The 19141-nt window shown below is 42.9% G+C and overlaps 1 protein-coding gene across 1 annotated transcript in view; it reads left to right on the top strand.

Annotated features, from left to right (window-relative positions):
• Window positions 1-9588: 9588 nt before the first annotated feature.
• The window catches only part of LOC139411244 (centriolin), a 126484-nt gene continuing 116931 nt past the window's right edge, over window positions 9589-19141 (top strand). Inside the window, exons 1-4 of the mRNA XM_071157279.1 lie at window positions 9589-9669; window positions 10645-10772; window positions 16795-17060; window positions 17151-17281. Coding sequence (XP_071013380.1) covers window positions 9613-9669; window positions 10645-10772; window positions 16795-17060; window positions 17151-17281 — 582 coding nt within the window. The 5' untranslated portion in view covers window positions 9589-9612. The remainder of the gene's footprint in view (window positions 9670-10644; window positions 10773-16794; window positions 17061-17150; window positions 17282-19141) is intronic.

Raw genomic sequence — 19141 nt, 5'->3', positions numbered from 1 at the left:
GGCGGAGCAGTTGCCGTACCAGGCGGTGATACAGCCCGCCAGGATGCTCTCGATTGTGCATCTGTAGAAGTTTGTGAGTGCTTTTGGTGACAAGACGAATTTCTTCATCCTCCTGAGGTTGAAGAGGCGCTGCTGCGCCTTCTTCACGATGCTGTCTGTGTGGGTGGACCAATTCAGTTTGGCAGGGCAGGATGGATATAGGTCTGTAACAGTTTGGGTCCAGGGTGTCTCCCCCTTTGAAGAGGGGGATGACAGCGGCAGCTTTCCAATCCTTGGGGATCTCAAACGATATGAAAGAGAGGTTGAACAGGCTGGTAATAGGGGTTGCGACAGTGGAGGCGGATAGTTTCAAAAATAGAGGGTCCAGATTGTCAAGACCAGCTGATTTGTACGGGTCCAGGTTTTGCAGCTCTTTCAGAACATCTGCTATCTGGATTTGGGTGAGTAAAGGAGGAGCTGGGGAGGCTTGGGCGAGTAGCTGTGCGGGGGGGGGGGCTGTTGGCCGAGGCTGGAGTAGCCAGGAGGAAGGCATGGACCGCCGTTGAGAAATGCTTGTTGAAGTTTTCGATTATCATGGATTTATCGGTGGTGACCGTGTTACCTAGCCTCAGTGCAGTGGGCAGCTGGGAGGAGGTGCTCTTGTTCTCCATGGACTTTACAGTGTCCCAGAACTTTTTGGAGTTAGAGCTACAGGATGCAAATTTCTGCTTGAAAAAGCTAGCCTTTGCTTTCCTGACTGACTGCGTGTATTGGTTCCTGACTTCCCTGAACAGTTGCATATCGCGGGGACTATTCAATGCTATTGCAGTCCGCCACAGGATGTTTTTGTGCTGGTCGAGGGCAGTCAGGTCTGGAGTGAACCAAGGGCTATATCTGTTCTTAGTTCTGCATTTTTTGAAAGGAGCATGCTTATCTAAGATGGTGAGGAAGTTACTTTTAAAGAATGACCAGGCATCCTCAACTGATGGGATGAGGTCAATATCCTTCCAGGATACCCGGGCCAGGTCGATTAGAAAGGCCTGCTCGCAGAAGTGTTTTAGGGAGCGTGTGACAGTGATGAGGGGTGGTCGTTTGACTGCGGACCCGTAGCGGATACAGGCAATGAGGCAGTGATCACTGGAGGGCCAGTTGGTCAGGATAACGTCTATGAGGGTGCCCTTGTTTACAGATGTAAGGTTGTACCTGGTGGGTTCCTTGATGATTTGTGTGAGATTGAGGGCATCTAGCTTAGATTGTAGGACTGCCGGGGTGTTAAGCATATCCCAGTTTAGGTCACCTAACAGAACAAACTCTGAAGCTATATGGGGGGGGGCGATCAATTCACAAATGGTGTCCAGGGCACAGCTGGGAGCTGAGTAGAGAGAATGATTTATTTCAGTTTTTATTTATTTAATCACATTCCCAGTGGGTTAGAAGTTTACCAAACTCAATTAGTATTTGGTAGCATTGCCTTTAAATGGATTAACTTGGGTCAAACGTTTCGGGTAGCCTTCCACAAGCATCCCACAATAAGTTGGGTGAATTTTGACCCATTCCTCCTGACAGAGCTGGTGTAACTGAGTCAGGTTTGTAGGCCTCCTTGCTCACACACACTTTTTCAGTTCTGCCCACAAATTTTCTATAGGATTGAGGTCAGGGCTTTGTGATGGCCACTCCAATACCTTGACTTGTTGTCCTTAATATATTTTGCCACAACTTTGGAAGAATGCTTGGAGTCATTGTCCATTTGGAAGACCCATTTGCGACCAAGCTTTAACTTCCTGACTGATGTCTTGAGATGTTGCTTCAATATAGCCACATAACTTTCCTTCCCCATGATACCATTTATTTTGTGAAATGCACCAGTCCCTCCTGCAGCAAAGCACCCCCACAACATGATGCTGCCACCCCCGTGCTTCACGGTTGGGATGGTGTTCTTCGGCTTGCAAGCCTCCCCCTTTTCCTCCAAACATAACGATGGTCATTATGGCCAAACAGTTCTATTATGGTTTCGTCAGACCAGAGGACATTCTTCCAAAAAGTACGATCTTTGTCCCCATGTGCAGTTGCAAACCGTAGTCTGGAGCAGTGGCTTCTTCCTTGCTGAGCGGCATTTCAGGATAGGTCGATATAGGACTCGTTTTACTGTGGATATAGATACTTTGAACCTGTTTCCTACAGCATCTTCACAAGGTCCTTTGCTGTTGTTCTGGGATTGATTTGCACTTTTCGCACCAAAGTACATTCATCTCTAGGAGACAGAACGCTTCTCCTTCCTGAGCGGTATGACGGCTGCGTGGTCCCATGGTGTTTATACTTGCGTACTATTGTTTGTACAGATGAACGTGGTACATTCAGGTGTTTGGAAATTGTTCACAAGGATGAGCCAGGCGTGTGGAGGTCTACAATTATTTTTCTGAGGTCTTGGCTGATTTATTTTTATTTTCCCATGATGCCAAGCAAAGAGGCACTGAGTTTGAAGGTTGGCCTTGAAATACATCCACAGGTACACCTCCAATTGACTCAAATTATGTCAATTAGCCTATCAAAAGCTTCTAAAGCCATGACATAATGCACAAAGTAGATGTCCTAACTGACTTGCCAAAACTATAGTTTGTTAACAAGTTGAAAAACAAGTTTTAATGACTCCAACCTAAGTGTATGTAAACTTCCGACTTCAACTGTATATGTCTATTCTTCATGAAGCCAGATTGGGTCTCTTCTATAATTGAGTCCAATACTGCCTTCATTCTTCTTGCAAATATAGAGGCCAATATTTTGTAGTCATTATTGAGCAGACAGATTGGACGGCAATTATCGAGTAGAAGTAAGTCTTTCTTGGGCTTAGGTATTAATGTAATCAGACCTTGAGTCAAACTGGGAGGGAGAGCATTGTTTGTAATGCTTTCAGAAAATACCTCCAACAGGAATGGGGCTAACTGTTGAGAAAAAGTTTTGTAAAACTCAGCAGATCAGTACCAGGAGAGTTATTATTTTTAAGGTGTTCAATAGAATAAATTATCTCCAACTATAACAGGGTCATCACACTGTTCCCTCTCAGCCTCCCAATTGATTTCACACCTCCCAGGGAGTCAAAAAAAAAGAGTTGCGGAAATCACACAATACTTAGAACTATATAAATTCCTGTAGAAGTTGCAACTAACGTTAGAGATTAATTTGGGATCATCTGTGATGAGACCATTATTTAATTGTTGAATTGTATTGTTTTTAGAGTGGTATTTTTCTAACCTGAAAAAATAAGTTGAATTTTGTTCACCCACCTCTTCCTAGATCTGACCACAGCTCCCTCTGCTTTCAGTTTATACATATCATCCAACTTTTTTTGTAGCTCAAACAGAACAGATTTGTCCTCCTCTGAGATGCTTTTGAACAGCTTTTAAAAAGCTCCCAGTTATTACTGTATGAATTGTAATTTATAGCTTTGTTCCAAAAGTGTGTAATTAAAATGTTTATCTCCATCTTGACCAACTCATGTTTTAATATAGTGTCACGGCTGGCTGAAGGACTGGACCAAGGTGCAGCATGGTAAGCGTACATTTTCTCTTTATTAAAAATGATGCCGACAAAACAAAGAACAAAACCAAACCGTGAAGATTTGGGCTATGTGCCCTGAACAAAGTCAAAGTTAACTTCCCACAAAACAGGTGGGGGAAAAGGGTACCTAAGTATGGTTCTCAATCAGAGACAATGATAGACAGCTGCCTCTGATTGAGAACCACACCCGGCCAAACACATAGAAATAGAAAATCATAGAACATAGACTGCCCACCCAAATCACACTCTAACCAAACCAAAATAGAGACATAAAACGCTCTCTACGGTCAGGGCGTGACAGCACCTCCCCCAAAGGTGCGGACTCCGGCCGCAAAACCTGAACCTATAGGGGAGGGTCTGGGTGGGCATTTCTCCGCGGACCCTCGCCGCCGACCCCGGACTGGGGACCCTTGTAGCGGGCCCCGGACAAGAGGGAGACTCTGGCAGCTCCGGACAGGAGGGAGACTCTGGCAGCTCCGGACAGGAGGGAGACTCTGGCAGCTCCGGACAGGAGGGAGACTCTGGCAGCTCCGGACAGGAGGGAGACTCTGGCAGCTCTGGACAGGAGGGAGGCACACAGGAGACCGGGCTGGGGAGACACACAGGAGACCTGGCTCTGGGAGCAGGCACAGGACTCATTGGGCTGAGAGGACATCCAGGAGGCCTCTTGGCCGAGGCACCTGATACACTGGGCAGTGTTTGTCATGTTTTAATGAACAAAATCACTGAACACGAAAATACAAAATAACAAATTGAAAGACAGAAACGAAAACCGAAACAGTTCCGTGTGGAACACACAGACACAGAAAACAATCACCCACGAAACACTGGTGGGAAAAGGCTACCTAAGTATGATTCTCAATCAGAGACAACTAACGACACCTTCCTCTGATTGAGAACCATACCAGGCCAAACGCAAAATACAACATAGAAAAACAAAGGCTGCCCACCCAAACTCACGCCCTGACCATACTAAAACAAAGACAAAACAAAGGAACTAAGGTCAGAACGTGACATATAGAGCTATTAAGCTTCCAGTAGGATGCTCTGCCAAGGCCATTATCAGAGATAAAAAGTTTAATCTCAATATAAATAGCTCTATTATCAGTAAGGGGAGTGGCAAGGATGTTAACAGAAATACCCTGTTTATCAAAACACCAGCCAAAAATCTATGTGTGATTGTCTGGAGCGTGCCTTATTACTCCATGTGAAAGACTTGTCATTAGGAAACTTTACTCTCCAAATATCTATAATATCAAACCTTTCCATAAACTGTCTCAAACTATCCCGGAGGCCATCTATCAATTAAATTATTCAGAGAAATATTAAAATCCCCACCTACTATAAGTAAAGCATTAGGGAACTTGGTTAGCCAATGGAGAATACACTTTTCTAAAGATTCAAGTAAGTGATCATTTTCAAGTTTGGAATTGTACCCATAAATGTTGGTAATAATAATGATGTTGTTGCAGTTGATAACACGACAAAGAAAGTGACCAAAAGGGTCACAGTCGGAGTGCAAAATACTTCCTTGAAATTATTCTTTAGAGCGATAACTCCAGTAGAGCGTTCAGAACCATGAGAGAGCCATGCATCATTACCCCACTGAGACCTCAAAGAAGTTGACGTCAGTAGCAACTGAATGAGACTCTTGAGAAAAACATAAATCTGTTTTATGCTGTTTGGCAAAGAAAAATAAGGCTTTGTGCTTTACATTATTTTTTAACCCCTAGCATTGATTGAAACTATAGACAACGACAAAGTGGAATATAGAACGAAGTACTACGAGCTAAACAACAATCGCAAATCGAATAAGAATGAAAGGAAACCAGCATTGCACACCATATAAATATAAATGATGGAGTGACAATAGTATAGCACAACAAAGCTAACTGCCAGAACAAGAAACAACAAAAGAGCTTACTCACTGCAGGTAAAAAATATCAGAAGTGAGAGAACAAATAAAATAGTAAATATCCATTACTCCAGTAGTCCTGTGCAGATAGAACGAAGGTTAAATCACCTTAGAGCCAAGAGTGGGATCTGCTCACATCAGAGGTAGCTACAGTGGGGCAAAAAAAGTATTTAGTCAGCCACCAATTGTGCAAGTTCTCCCACTTAAAATATGAGAGAGGCCTGTAATTTTCATCATAGGTACACTTCAACTATGACAGACAATGTATTTATTTTTTTATCCAGAAAATCACATTGTAGGGTTTTTAATGAATTTATTTGCAAATTATGGTGGAAAATAAGTATTTGGTCACCTACAAACAAGCAAGATTTCTGGCTCTCACAGACCTGTAACTTCTTCTTTAAGAGGCTCCTCTGTCCTCCACTCGTTACCTGTATTAATGGCACCTGTTTGAACTTGTTATCAGTATAAAAGACACCTGTCCACAACCTCAAACAGTCACACTCCAAACTCCACTATGGCCAAGACCAAAGAGCTGTCAAAGGACACCAGAAACAAAATTGTAGACCTGCCCCAGGCTGGAAAGACTGAATCTGCAATAGGTAAGCAGCTTGGTTTGAAGAAATCAACTGTGGGAGCAATTATTAGGAAATGGAAGACATACAAGACCACTGATAATCTCCCTCGATCTGGGGCTCCACGCAAGATCTCACCCGTGGGGTCAAAATGATCACAAGAACGGTGAGCAAAAATCCCAGAACCACACGGGGGGACCTAGTGAATGACCTGCAGAGAGCTGGGACCAAAGTAACAAAGCCTACCATCAGTAACACACTACGCCGCCAGGGACTCAAATCCTGCAGTGCCAGACGTGTCCCCCTGCTTAAGCCAGTACATGTCTAGGCCCGTCTGAAGTTTGCTAGAGAGCATTTGGATGATCCAGAAGAAGATTGGGAGACTGTCATATGGTCAGATGAAACCAAAATATACTTTTTGGTAAAAACTCAACTCGTCATGTTTGAAGGACAAAGAATGCTGAGTTGCATCCAAAGAACACCATACCTACTGTGAAGCATGGGGGTGGAAACATCATGCTTTGGGGCTGTTTTTCTGCAAAGGGACCAGGACGACTGATCCGTGTAAAGGAAAGAATGAATGGGGCCATGTATCGTGAGATTTTGAGTGAAAACCTCCTTCCATCAGCAAGGGCATTGAAGATGAAACGTGGCTGGGTCTTTCAGCATGACAATGATCCCAAACACACCGCCCGGGCAACGAAGGAGTGGTTTCGTAAGAAGCATTTCAAGGTCCTGGAGTGGCCTAGCAAGTCTCCAGATCTCAACCCCATAGAAAATCTTTGGAGGGAGTTGAAAGTCCGTGTTGCCCAGCAACAGCCCCAAAACATCACTGCTCTAGAGGAGATCTGCATGAAGGAATGGGCCAAAATACCAGCAACAGTGTGTGAAAACCTTGTGAAGACTTACAGAAAACGTTTGACCTCTGTCATTGCCAACAAAGGGTATATAACAAAGTATTGAGATAAACTTTTGTCATTGACCAAATACTTATTTTCCACCATAATTTGCAAATAAGTTCATTAAAAATCCTATGTGATTTTCTGGATTTTCTTTCTAATTTTGTCTGTCATAGTTGAAGTGTACCTATGATGAAAATTACAGGCCTCTCTCATCTTTTAAGTGGGAGAACTTGCACAATTGGTGGCTGACTAAATATTTATTTTGCCCCACTGTATCTAGGTAGCCTATGTTGACCACCAGGCACAGCCTATGACAGTACTCAAGGAGGAAGGTTGATTCAGGATCCGATGAAGTAAGCCGCTTTCTCTTCTTTTCATGCTTTTTCCACAGCTGGCCACAGTTTCTCTCTCCTTTCTCTGTCTGCTTTCAAGAGGTCTTCAGCAAACCGCAGATTGTTATTACGTAGGAAAGTAGATTTCTTGGCTGCTTTCCAAATGGTATCCCTATAGATCCATGATGTGAACTGGAGAATGACATCTCTGGGCTTGGAGTCACCCTGCCTTCTCGTGCCGAGGTGATGTACAGTGTTGACAACATGCTGCTAGCTTAGCCTTCTCCACAGGTAGGATAGCTTGGCAGACTTTGATGGTCTCTTGCTGCACATTCTCCCAATCTGCCTCGGGAACTCCATACAGTCTCAGATTCCACCGTCTGGAGTATCTTTCAAGTTCTATGATTCTTCTTTGGCAAGTCCATCTTTCCCTCCTCCTTTTTTCACATGCTTTTCAATGTGGGCGACCTTCTTCTTAACATCCTTGATTTATATGCATGCAAGTCAACAGTTTTTTTTAAGCCCTCGATTTTCATTGTGTTGTCGCCAAACATTTTCTCTATGGCATCGGACCTTGCATTGATGAGCCTGGAAAGAGTGGCGACAACATCCTTATTGGCAGCGGCATCTGGGCCCAGTTCAAACATGCCTTTCTTGGAAGCTGGAGGTTAGCTTGGGGTTATAAGCAAAGAAGGAAAATCCTTGTCTGACACGGTTAGTGTCATGGAGTCTGTCAGACCAGTATAGTTGGGGCAGTTGTCAATCAAAGCATTTGCCTCCTGTGTAACGACATTGGATAATGCCTGAGCATTGCTAGCTGAGGAGGTAGCCATAAATCAAATCAAAATCAAATGTATTTATAAAGCCCTTTTTACATCAGCTGATATCTCAAAGTGCTGTGCAGAAACCCAGCCTAAAACCCCAAACAGCAAGCAATGCAGGTGTAGAAGCACGGTGGCTAGGAAATACTCCCTAGAAAGGTCAGAACCTAGGAAGAAACCTAGAGAGGAACCAGGCTATGAGGGGTGGCCAGTCCTCCTCTGGCTGTGCCGGGTGGAGATTATAACATAACATGGCCAAGATGTTCAAATGTTGACCAGCAGGGTCAAATAATAATAATCACAGTGGTTGTCGAGGGTGCAACAGGTCAGCACCTCAGGAGTAAATGTCAGTTGGCTTTTCATAGCCGATCATTCAGAGTATCTCTACCGCTCCTGCTGTCGCTAGAGAGTTGAAAACAGCAGGTCTGGGACAGGTAGCACGTCCGGTGAACAGGTCAGGGTTCCATAGCCGCAGGCAGTACAGTTGAAACTGGAGCAGCAGCACAGCCAGGTGGACTGGGGACAGCAAGGGGTCATCAGGCCAGGTAGTCCTGAGGCTCAGGTCCTCCGAGAGAGAGAAACGAAGAATAGAGAGAGCATACTTAAATTCACACAGGACACCTGATAAGGCAGGAGAAATACTCCAGATATAACAGAGTGACCCTAGCCCCACGACACATAAACTACTGCAGCATAAGATCTCTCTTTCTGTCAGCGAGCTGTGGCATTTTGGAAAATGTAATCTTAAATCATCAATAACCTGATGTTTTTAGCAAGCAAAGTATTAAAGAGGCGGCAGGTAGCCTAGTGGTTAGCGCGTTGGACTAGCAACCGAAAGGTTGCAAGATTGAATCCCTGAGCTGACAAGGTAAAAATCTGTTGTTCTGGCAGGTAACCAACTGTTGCTAATAAGAATTTGTTCTTAACTGACTTGCCTAGTTAAATAAAAGGTCAATTACATTTTAAAAAATGGACACGAGCCACATGGACCTGGAGGTGTTATTTTGGTAGTTCAAAATAATACACGTTTCACTATCTTTCAAAAGTTGGTATATAGAGCTTGGTAGGAAACGTGTGCTCAAACGTGTGATTTTTTGCATTTATAGCAATGGTTATGAACTGTACTGCAGGGATGGAACGTAAGCCGCAGAAAATGTAGGTTGTGGTGGCAGCTGCACAGGTATTTTCATGTGAGAGACATAACATCAGAAGAGTTACAAGGTGTGTTAAGTGGTGGTGTCCCACCCTTTCAGGTCGTTGGCTTGAGGTAGGACTAAATATATTTAAATAGTGGAGTAGGGTGGTGTTATTTTGTATTTTTTTGTGAGTGTATTGTTAGATGGTAGGTTATATGTTTATTTTTTTCAAGCAAAGTATAAGGAAGTTGTACTCCAGTCTAGTAGGTGGCGGTAATGGAACATTTATTGGATGCCAACCGCCGTTAAACCTCAAAGTAGTAGTATTTGGTCAAGTTGTAAAGTGCTCTGTATCGCTTTGGTTACTATGGAGGCAGTTGCTTAGCTAGCTACGGTAATGTTAGCCGTTAAATTCCCACACACAGGACCGAGGATCACAAACAGTCACAAAAATGTGAGTTGATAGTTAGGCACTATAGCTAAGGTTCTGTCTGTATTTTTGCCAACCTTGTTCTGTTCAATGTTCTCTACCTAACGTTATATAGCTACAGTACCGTTCTAGCTAGGAACGTTAACTCGTTACTAAATAACGTTACCCCAATTCATGTTAAGTTCAAAATAATACTAACGTTAGCGTGGAACCCCGTATTATCTGCATATTCAACAGCGTTTAAGAAATGTATTACCTTCAACAGTGTTATCTTGTGATCAAGCCATCAATGTTTTGTGATTATTGGTGTCATAAAAATGTTAGCTAACGGGTCAGCAATTAGCATGTTTGACATTTCAGTGGAAATACTAACGTTATCAGCTTTTTGATAATCGGCTTAGCAAAAAAATACGTCCCGTATTATCCGCATACGGTGGCAAGTTATCGGCCACCTTACTATTTTGTTCAATTACAAGATATGTTTCATTTTGTTAAACAATTAGAAACCAACCCCGTATCCGAAGTGTTTACTAGATAGTTGGCTAGCCTTCTGGTAATTTTTTTCATTTTACTCGCATGTCAACTTTTCATTGCGTAGCCCGTTGCGCCCTCCCGTGGACTCTTAAAAAATGTTTCTTCACCAACATATTCAGTGTTGTAACCAAATAATGTATCGTCATTTGTTTTACAGATTAATCTTATGTTTTGAGAAAGTAGATAACAGTTTAATACTAAGATATACATTTGTTTAAATAAATACAACTAATTTCAGTCATGTGCATTGATAAACAATGTAAACACTGTTGGCGTTTGTTGCAAAGATGCACTTGGAAAGTAAAGGAAGAAATGCACAAGATGGGTTGAATAAATATATATTATATTTTAGACATGTTTTTTTTTATTTTTTACAAATAAATAATTTCATATCAAAACAAACAATTAAATCTCAACCTCCACCCCTATATTGTCACAAAAATCCAGCTCCACCTCCAACTATAGATCTCACTCTACACACCTGCAGTGGAACGAGTGCTAGCAGCAGTCACAGCACACCCATGGCACCTCGGACCTACACTCTTGCAGGGGAGCTTGCAGGTGGATCACGCTCTCTGCAGTGAGCACAGCAGGTGGTGTTTTCTTTTATTTGGAAAAAACAACAAAAAAACACATCAAATTGATTAACATGGTTTTACAAAATGTAGAAGTACTACAGCAACAATAGTAATTGGTACAAATGAGAGAGAAAAATAAAGATTATGAAGTACCTGAGAGTTCTGCCATGGGTGGCATGACAGAGGTGGCCGGTGGAGCTTTTCTCTTTCTTTTCCGTGCTGCGGTTAGACAGACCATGTTTCATGAAAACCATTCTCAACTGGAGGAAGCTGCAGAAGTTTTGGAGGGGGTGGACATGCCTTGTGGGCTGGTGCCATGGACTGTAAATATGTAAAGAAAGAAACAAAAGTTTAAACATCGCAGTTTTATAAAACACACAAGTAATTGTTTTGTAATTTAACGTGTTTACCTGTGGAGGTGGCTGTATTCAAATTGCAGGGGGCAGGGACACCAGAGGAGGCTGCTGTGGTGGTGTGACCAGGGGAGACTGAGGAAGCAGTTGGTCCAGAGGAGGCCGGTTTGGTGGTGACAGACATGGGGGGGTGGTGTGGTGGTGGTGGACGAAACCGCCAAAGATGGCTTGGAGGAGCTGGTGTTTGTAATGGTGGGGTTGAGGGGCCGATTATGATGTGGCCGGAAGAGTAGGCACATGGCCTTCTACTGTAGCTGGGGGCTCCGGTGGCTCCTACAAGTGTTGCACACTGGGAGGCACTGGCAGCTGTCAGGAGTGGTTCCAGCGGGAGGTCCAGCGGAGGCGATGGCTTCAATGGTCTCATCCATGGCAGCCCTCTCCTGTGTTCTGAGGGCTGCCCGACCCTCTTTCTCCTCTGCCCTCTCCTTCTCACCCCTCTCCTGCCTCTGGCGCGTGTATCCTTTCCCGGTGAGGCATGTGGCAACCACAGGTAGTCTTCTGTATTTGTCTACTTCAGGACAGTAATGATGTGCCCCAGGTCCTTTGCTATCTATTAGGGGGTGCTCTTCTAGGGCTGGAGCAGGGACTGGGACTGGAGCAGGGGCTGAGGGTCCTCCTGTGATTGCTGGGGAGGAGGTGCTGATAGACAGTACAGTGCTGGTTCCAGGAGAGGAGGTAGTGGGACCGATACGGCACTAAACGGGACACTTCAATGGCTGAAGGGTCAAAAGGGAAGAGGCCATACTTAAACCCTTCACCACGTAGCGCATGTCCTTGCAGCGCTTGTACGGGTAGCGGAATACTCTGGCAAATTCTGATTTTGTGGTCAAAATGGCTGAGGTCTCCAGCTTCCTTGGAGTGTGTGGGAAGACAAACAGGAGGACCCTCAGCCCCCGCCACAACCCCTTCCCTTAGTGCTGCCGCGAGCACCTCCGGGTCCATGTGGCTCTTGTGTCCATTTAAAAAATATATATTCTACCATTATTTAACTAGGCAAGTAAGTTAAGAACAAATTCTTACTTTCAATGACGGACTAGGAACAGTGGGTAACTGCCTTTTTCAGAGGCAAACCAACAGGTTTTACCTTTTCATCTCGGGGATTCGATCTTGCAACCTTTCGGTTACAAGTCGAACGCTCTAACCACTAGGCTACCTGCCGCCCATTAAAGAGTAGGCGCTCCTTCACTGCATGCTGAATGAAGTGCTGAAACCACTTCCTGAACAGGTCTCGGTCAATGTAGCCACTGTTTGACCGTCCATACAAGGCTTGGGGGGGGGCTCCAGTGTGTAGTGGCAACTGAGGAAACACTAGATGATAAATGATAAATGGGAGATGATGATAAACCCAGACTCATCGCAGTTATAGATTTGTTCTAGGTTTCTCCCTCAATCCACTCTCTCTTCCAAGTGCTTCTCATATGAAGTAAAGAAGGTGTCTATCGTCAGATGTGTGGTACACTCGGCTCTACCCCATCTAGGTTGTCCGGCCTCCTCATGCTCAGGTTCTTGTGCCTTTCCTGAACATTTCCCACCACCTTTTCCCCAGCGGTGGGATTGTTTCCCCTGGGTGCCGAAACCTAGAATATAAAATTGTCCATCCAGGATGAAAATGTTTGTTTTGGCATCACCATACACATCCACATTTACATCACACACATTGAGAACAGTCAGTCCAGCATTCTACATACATAAACGCATAGAACACCAAATATCTGCGCAGTAGATACATGGCTGGCGCAGTAGATACTGTGCTGCACCAGATCATTTTCATCCTCTGATTCAAGCGATGTGGGTGGTCCACTGCAACAACCATGGGTTACCCGGCCGGCCACTCAGCCAATCCGCCACGGTCTGCCGAGGTGCACCTTGGTAGATAAGAAAATAAAACTGTTACTAGCAGATAAAATTCACATACACGTGGTAATCTCCTATAAACAAAAGATGCCTAACCTTGGCAGCCTGGCAGATAGCCATCCCTGCCCCGCAGTCCTCCATGGCATGTAAAATGTCCACTTCACTCCACTGCTTTCTCTTGACTTTCTCCATGCTGTGGTGGTAAATACATGTTGCTAAATAACTTGGCACACTATACACGTTTTAGAAAGATAACTTAATCTGAATATGTATAAACATTTACATTTCAGAGCTAAGACATTGAAAGGTGTTGATGAAAGTTATCACAATAACAAAGTGTACCCACGTTTTTTGTTTGATATCTGTAATGAAAATTAGTGTCCCAATTAGTTTAATATTGATGCATACATTGTAACATTTGACTAAATACTGCCTCTACAGTGGGGCAAAAAAGTATTTAGTCAGCCACCAATTGTGCAAGTTCTCCCACTTAAAAAGATGAGAGGCCTGTAATTTTCATCATAGGTACACTCATCATAGGTACACTTCAACTATGACAGACAAAATGAGAAAAAAACATCCAGAAAATCACATTGTAGGATTTTTTTAATGAATTGATTTGCAAATTATGGTGGAAAATAAGTATTTGGTCACCTACAAACAAGCAAGATTTCTGGCTCTCACAGACCTGTAACTTCTTCTGTAAGAGGCTCCTCTGTCCTCCACTCGTTACCTGTATTAATGGCACCTGTTTGAACTTGTTATCAGTATAAAAGACACCTGTCCACAACCTCAAACAGTCACACTCCAAACTCCACTATGGCCAAGACCAAAGAGCTGTCAAAGGACACCAGAAACAAAATTGTAGACCTGCACCACGCTGGGAAGACTGAATCTGCAATAGGTAAGCAGCTTGGTTTGAAGAAATCAACTGTGGGAGCAATTATTAGGAAATGGAAGACCACTGATAATCTCCCTCGATCTGGGGATCCACGCAAGATCTCACCCTGTGGGGTCAAAATTATCACAAGAACGGTGAGCAAAAATCCCAGAACTACACGGGGGGACCTAGTAAATGACCTGCAGAGAGCTGGGACCAAAGTAACAAAGCCTACCATCAGTAACACACTACGCCGCCAGGGACTTAAATCCTGCAGTGCCAGACATGTCCAGGCTCGTCTGAAGTTTGCTAGAGAGCATTTGGATGATTCAGAAGAAGATTGGGAGAATGTCATATGGTCAGATGAAACCAAAATATAACTTTTTGGTAAAAACTCAACTCGTCGTGTTTGGAGGACAAAGAATGCTGAGTTGCATCCAAAGAACACCATACCTATTGTGAAGCATGGGAGTGGAAACATCATGCTTTGGGGCTGTTTTTCTGCAAAAGGACCAGGACGACTGATCCGTGTAAAGGAAAGAATGAATGGGGCCATGTATCGTGAGATTTTGAGTGAAAACCTCCTTCCATCAGCAAGGGCATTGAAGATGAAACGTGGCTGGGTCTTTCAGCATGACAATGATCCCAAACACACCGCCCGGGCAACGAAGGAGTGGCTTCGTAAGAAGCATTTCAAGGTCCTGGAGTGGCCTAGCCAGTCTCCAGATCTCAACCCCATAGAAAATCTTTGGAGGGAGTTGAAAGTCCGTGTTGCCCAGCAATGTTTTGACATCACTGCTCTAGAGGAGATCTGCATGGAGGAATGGGCCAAAATACCAGCAACAGTGTGTGAAAACCTTGTGAAGACTTACAGTAAACGTTTGACTTCTGTCATTGCCAACAAAGGGTATATAACAAAGTATTGAGATAAACTTTTGTTATTGACCAAATACTTATTTTCCACCATCATTTGCAAATAAATTCATAAAAAAATCCTACAATGTGATTTTCTGGATTTTTTTTCCTCATTTTGTCTGTCATAGTTGAAGTGTACCTATGATGAAAATTACAGGCCTCTCATCTTTTTAAGTGGGAGAACTTGCACAATTGGTGGCTGACTAAATACTTTTTTGCCCCACTGTATGTACTGTAGCTGTTGTAAACATAGCCTACAGTGATAGGTGTCAAAAAGTTCATGGTTCAAATGTAATTTTTGCAGATTGTGCAAAACCCCCCCGTCAGAGGATACGGTAAAAGCTTGACTTTCAGTTGTTTTCATGATATATATTATCTAACGCTTACAATTTATTTCCTTTTTGCTTAATTGGCAGTTATATCAACATTTAGCAACCAAGCTAGCAACATTAGCAAATCCGTTAACTATATTTGAGGTAAAAAGTTGGATATTTAATGTTGTTTGGTCTGTTTAAAGTTTGTTATATCGTAAAATAACAAACTTTTTTTTGTACATCGCGCTGGTCCGTACAATTGTAAAGCACAATTTCTCCCATTTCCAACAAAATCAATGATGAGCCCTCCTTCATGATGCCCATCTCTGCATGATTCAAGATGGCAATGAGCTCCGTCGGGTCTTTTTAAAAATGGGGGGGGGGGCGAAACCTATTGCATGATAGTGAGGAGAGATGTTGTGTGGGGAAACAGCTTTTTTCACTCACTGTCCAACTTATCACCTTATCACCTCTAAAATGTAATGTTTATGTTTATATAATGTGTCATTACATACATATTTGAATGTCTGTGTCAAATTTAAATCGGGTTTTTAGGGAGGTGTTAAAGTGATCTTCAGAAGTAAACGGCGGCTTTTGAGAGTCATGATAGTTTGCAGTGATGACGCAAAAAATGACTAGGTATCCCCCTTACCCTGTCCATTTCTTGTTTTTAAACGGTGAGAGAAGTGCTACACTTGGTGGAGAGAGGCTGTAAGACAGAATTAGTTGCTTTATGCGTGCTGTACGTTACGCCATGACATGTCACGATGTAACGTACAGCGTCGGAGGGGTACATTTTTTTTCACATTTTCTCCAATACTATAGACCCATTACCATGTCTGTCAATGCTTGAATAGAAACGTAGTTCACACCCCAGATTTATGTCAACACAGTCGCTACAGTCCCATTAGTTTTCTTTGCAGCCTCGTTTGAATGTCACAGTTGCACACATTTGTACGGAATGGGGTTAGCGTACGTTACAACGTGTATGTATACAAATGTGTATACATGTTACTTTTTTGAAAACCCTCAACCTAACTTAACTTACATAAATTGCAATAAAAATCAGTGGTCAGCTAGTTAGAAGGGTGTCTTTAGGTGGCTCAAGGTGGTTTAGTCCTCCAACCGCTAGAAAGTGTCCGAATTTAGGGGGTGGCCGATGTTGGGGAAAAATTAGCTAGCTAACATAAAAATTGCTGACACCATTCAAATCAATGAGGTTTTGGAACTTTAAAGCCAATTTATCTCAAAATCATATTTTTGATAGAGCCTTACTAGCTAACGTTATCGTCCCAAGTGCTTGATATTGTTAATGTTTGTTGCTAGCGTTAGTTGGTTTGACTTGTGTTGACTTGTGTTAATGCACTGCTACTGTGAATAAAACTAATTTGTAAAGTTAGGGTTAATCAGCTAGCTAACTAAGTAGCAAGCTAGCTAACTAACGACAAAGGTATTTATATATTGGCTTCTACTAGCCAGATTCATTGGTTTTTGTTTGCCGGAAAGCCCTGATATTACTCAGCTATCTATGGTAGATCTTAAGACTAGCTTCATTCAACAGTCACTAGTTAACTTAGCTAGATATAATAGCTAGCTAATTAATTTTGCTAGCAGCTACCTAATGTTAGCTTCATAAATTGATCAAATCCCCCACTTCACAGCTTCACAATGAAAAAGGGGGTTACCCAGAGGATCTCACCAAGGAGAGGAGCCAAAGTAAGCTTAAGGATGCAGAGTCTGGGCTCACCACTGTTGGACCCTTACAGCCTTACTCCACATCCCACCCGTTTACCTCTCCACCGGACAACCCACTCCAAGATGGACAGTAATCACCAGTTAGACATTACTGATGCGAATGAAGATTGGCTACTCACAGAGACTGTGGCCATTGAAAGTAGAGAAGGACGAGTCTGGTCAAAACATTCAGGTACTAGCTAGCTACAACAATTCCTTTAATGTGTTGCTTTCACCTTTGACCTGTTTGGATGAAACACTCTTTTTGGTCATTTCGGGTTAGATGAAGAGAGTATCCAGGGAATCAGATATATCACAGAGGACCTGATCTCAAGGCTGACCAAGCAGGACAATTTAGCCTTTGTACGGTCCCTAAACCTGGCCGTAACCAAGAGTGGAGACAAGAAATTCAAGGTAAGAATTATGTGATGAAACTGAAATATCCTTTACCATCAGTCGGATTTAACAATCACCAAATCAGCACCACGTAGATCAGTGGAGGCTGATGACTAGAAACATTTAGGAGGATGGGAGACCCACGGTAAAGGCACACAGAGACAACAAAGCTTGTTTTCAAAATCGTCAAAGATAAACTATTTGAACCCAAAACCTTTTAATAAAGACATTTATAGTAAAATATGGGGAAGGGAATGAGAGGGCTACTTTAGAGTTTGGAAGGGATTCTGAGAATAGAGTGATTAACTGAAGTGCAGGACAGGGGTTGAGGTGTTCAGAGTATCGGTGTGTCGATCTTGTCATAATTGTATATTTTTTATCACACTTGATACTCATAATTGGATTTACTCGTGATCGGAAAACCCAGAAGTGCGCAAGCAAGCATGGGATTGGATCGTGATATAACACCGTCAGCAATGGAATAATTATACGGACAGACTAAGTAGACAGAAAAAAACAACCATATGGCTTCAGCAAAGTTGGCAGGATATTATTCGATTGAACAACAATGACTAGCTACGGACTCTGATTCATACACAATGTTTGGAGAAGGGAGACTTGTGCCATGAGACGAGTGAAACAGAGCTTGTTCTAATCCAATCGTTGCAGCAGGCTCAACCGATACCCTGCCCGTTTCTTTACAGACCGAAGAACTAGCCAATAGTTGTTTAAAGCACACAGCACTTCACACTGAGTGAAAGAGCGATGTGTGCTGGCAGCTGAAAGCACATTTTTTAGATCACAGATAATTACAAAAAATGTGTCATCGTATTTGGAAAATTCTCCATATGTGTTACGATACTAATTTTGTCTGAAGGTAGAGTGACGTGGAAAATACATTGGATTTGAAAAAAAGTCATCAACATCAATTGTTGTTTTTAGGGAAAAATGTAATCCACAGGTTTCAAATATGCGTTGAAACTTATTGTGAAATGCTTACTTACAAGCCCTTAACCAACAATGCAGTTAAGATTAATAAGAGTTAAGAAAATATTTACTAAATAAACTAAAGTAAAAATGTTTTATAAAATAAATAACGAGGCTATATATATGGGGGTACCAGTACCGAGTCAATACAGTGGGGCAAAAAAAGTATTTAGTCAGCCACCAATTGTGCAAGTTCTCCCACTTAAAAATATGAGAGAGGCCTGTAATTTTCATCATAGGTACACTTCAACTATGACAGACAAAATGAGAGAGAAAAAAATCCAGAAAATCACATTGTAGGATTTTTAATGAATTTATTTGCAAATTATGATGGAAAATAGGTATTTGGTCAATAACAAAAGTTTAACTCAATACTTTGTCATTGCCAACAAAGGGTATATAACAGAGGTCAAACGTTTTCTGTAAGTCTTCACAAGGTTTTCAAACACTGTTGCTGGTATTTTGGCCCATTTTTCCATGCAGATCTCCTCTAGAGCAGTGACGTTTTGGGGCTGTTGCTGGGCAACATGGACTTTCAACTCCCTCCAAAGATTTTCTATGGGGTTGAGATCTGGAGACTGGCTAGGCCACTCCAGGACCTTGAAATGCTTCTTACGAAGCCACTCCTTTGTTGCCCGGGCGGTGTGTTTGGATCATTGTCATGCTGAAAGACCCAGCCACGTTTCATCTTCAATGCCCTTGCTGATGGAAGGAGGTTTTCACTCAAAATCTCACTATACATGGCCCCATTCATTCTTTCCTTTACACGGCTCAGTCGTCCTGGTCCCTTTGCAGAAAAACAGCCCCAAAGCATGATGTTTCCACCCCCATGCTTCACAGTAGGTATGGTGTTCTTTGGATGCAACTCAGCATTCTTTGTCCTCCAAACAC

This window comes from Oncorhynchus clarkii, chromosome 6, assembly GCF_045791955.1.
Source record: "Oncorhynchus clarkii lewisi isolate Uvic-CL-2024 chromosome 6, UVic_Ocla_1.0, whole genome shotgun sequence".
NCBI lineage: Eukaryota > Metazoa > Chordata > Actinopteri > Salmoniformes > Salmonidae > Oncorhynchus > Oncorhynchus clarkii.
This window is presented reverse-complemented; position numbering and strand designations above follow the sequence as displayed.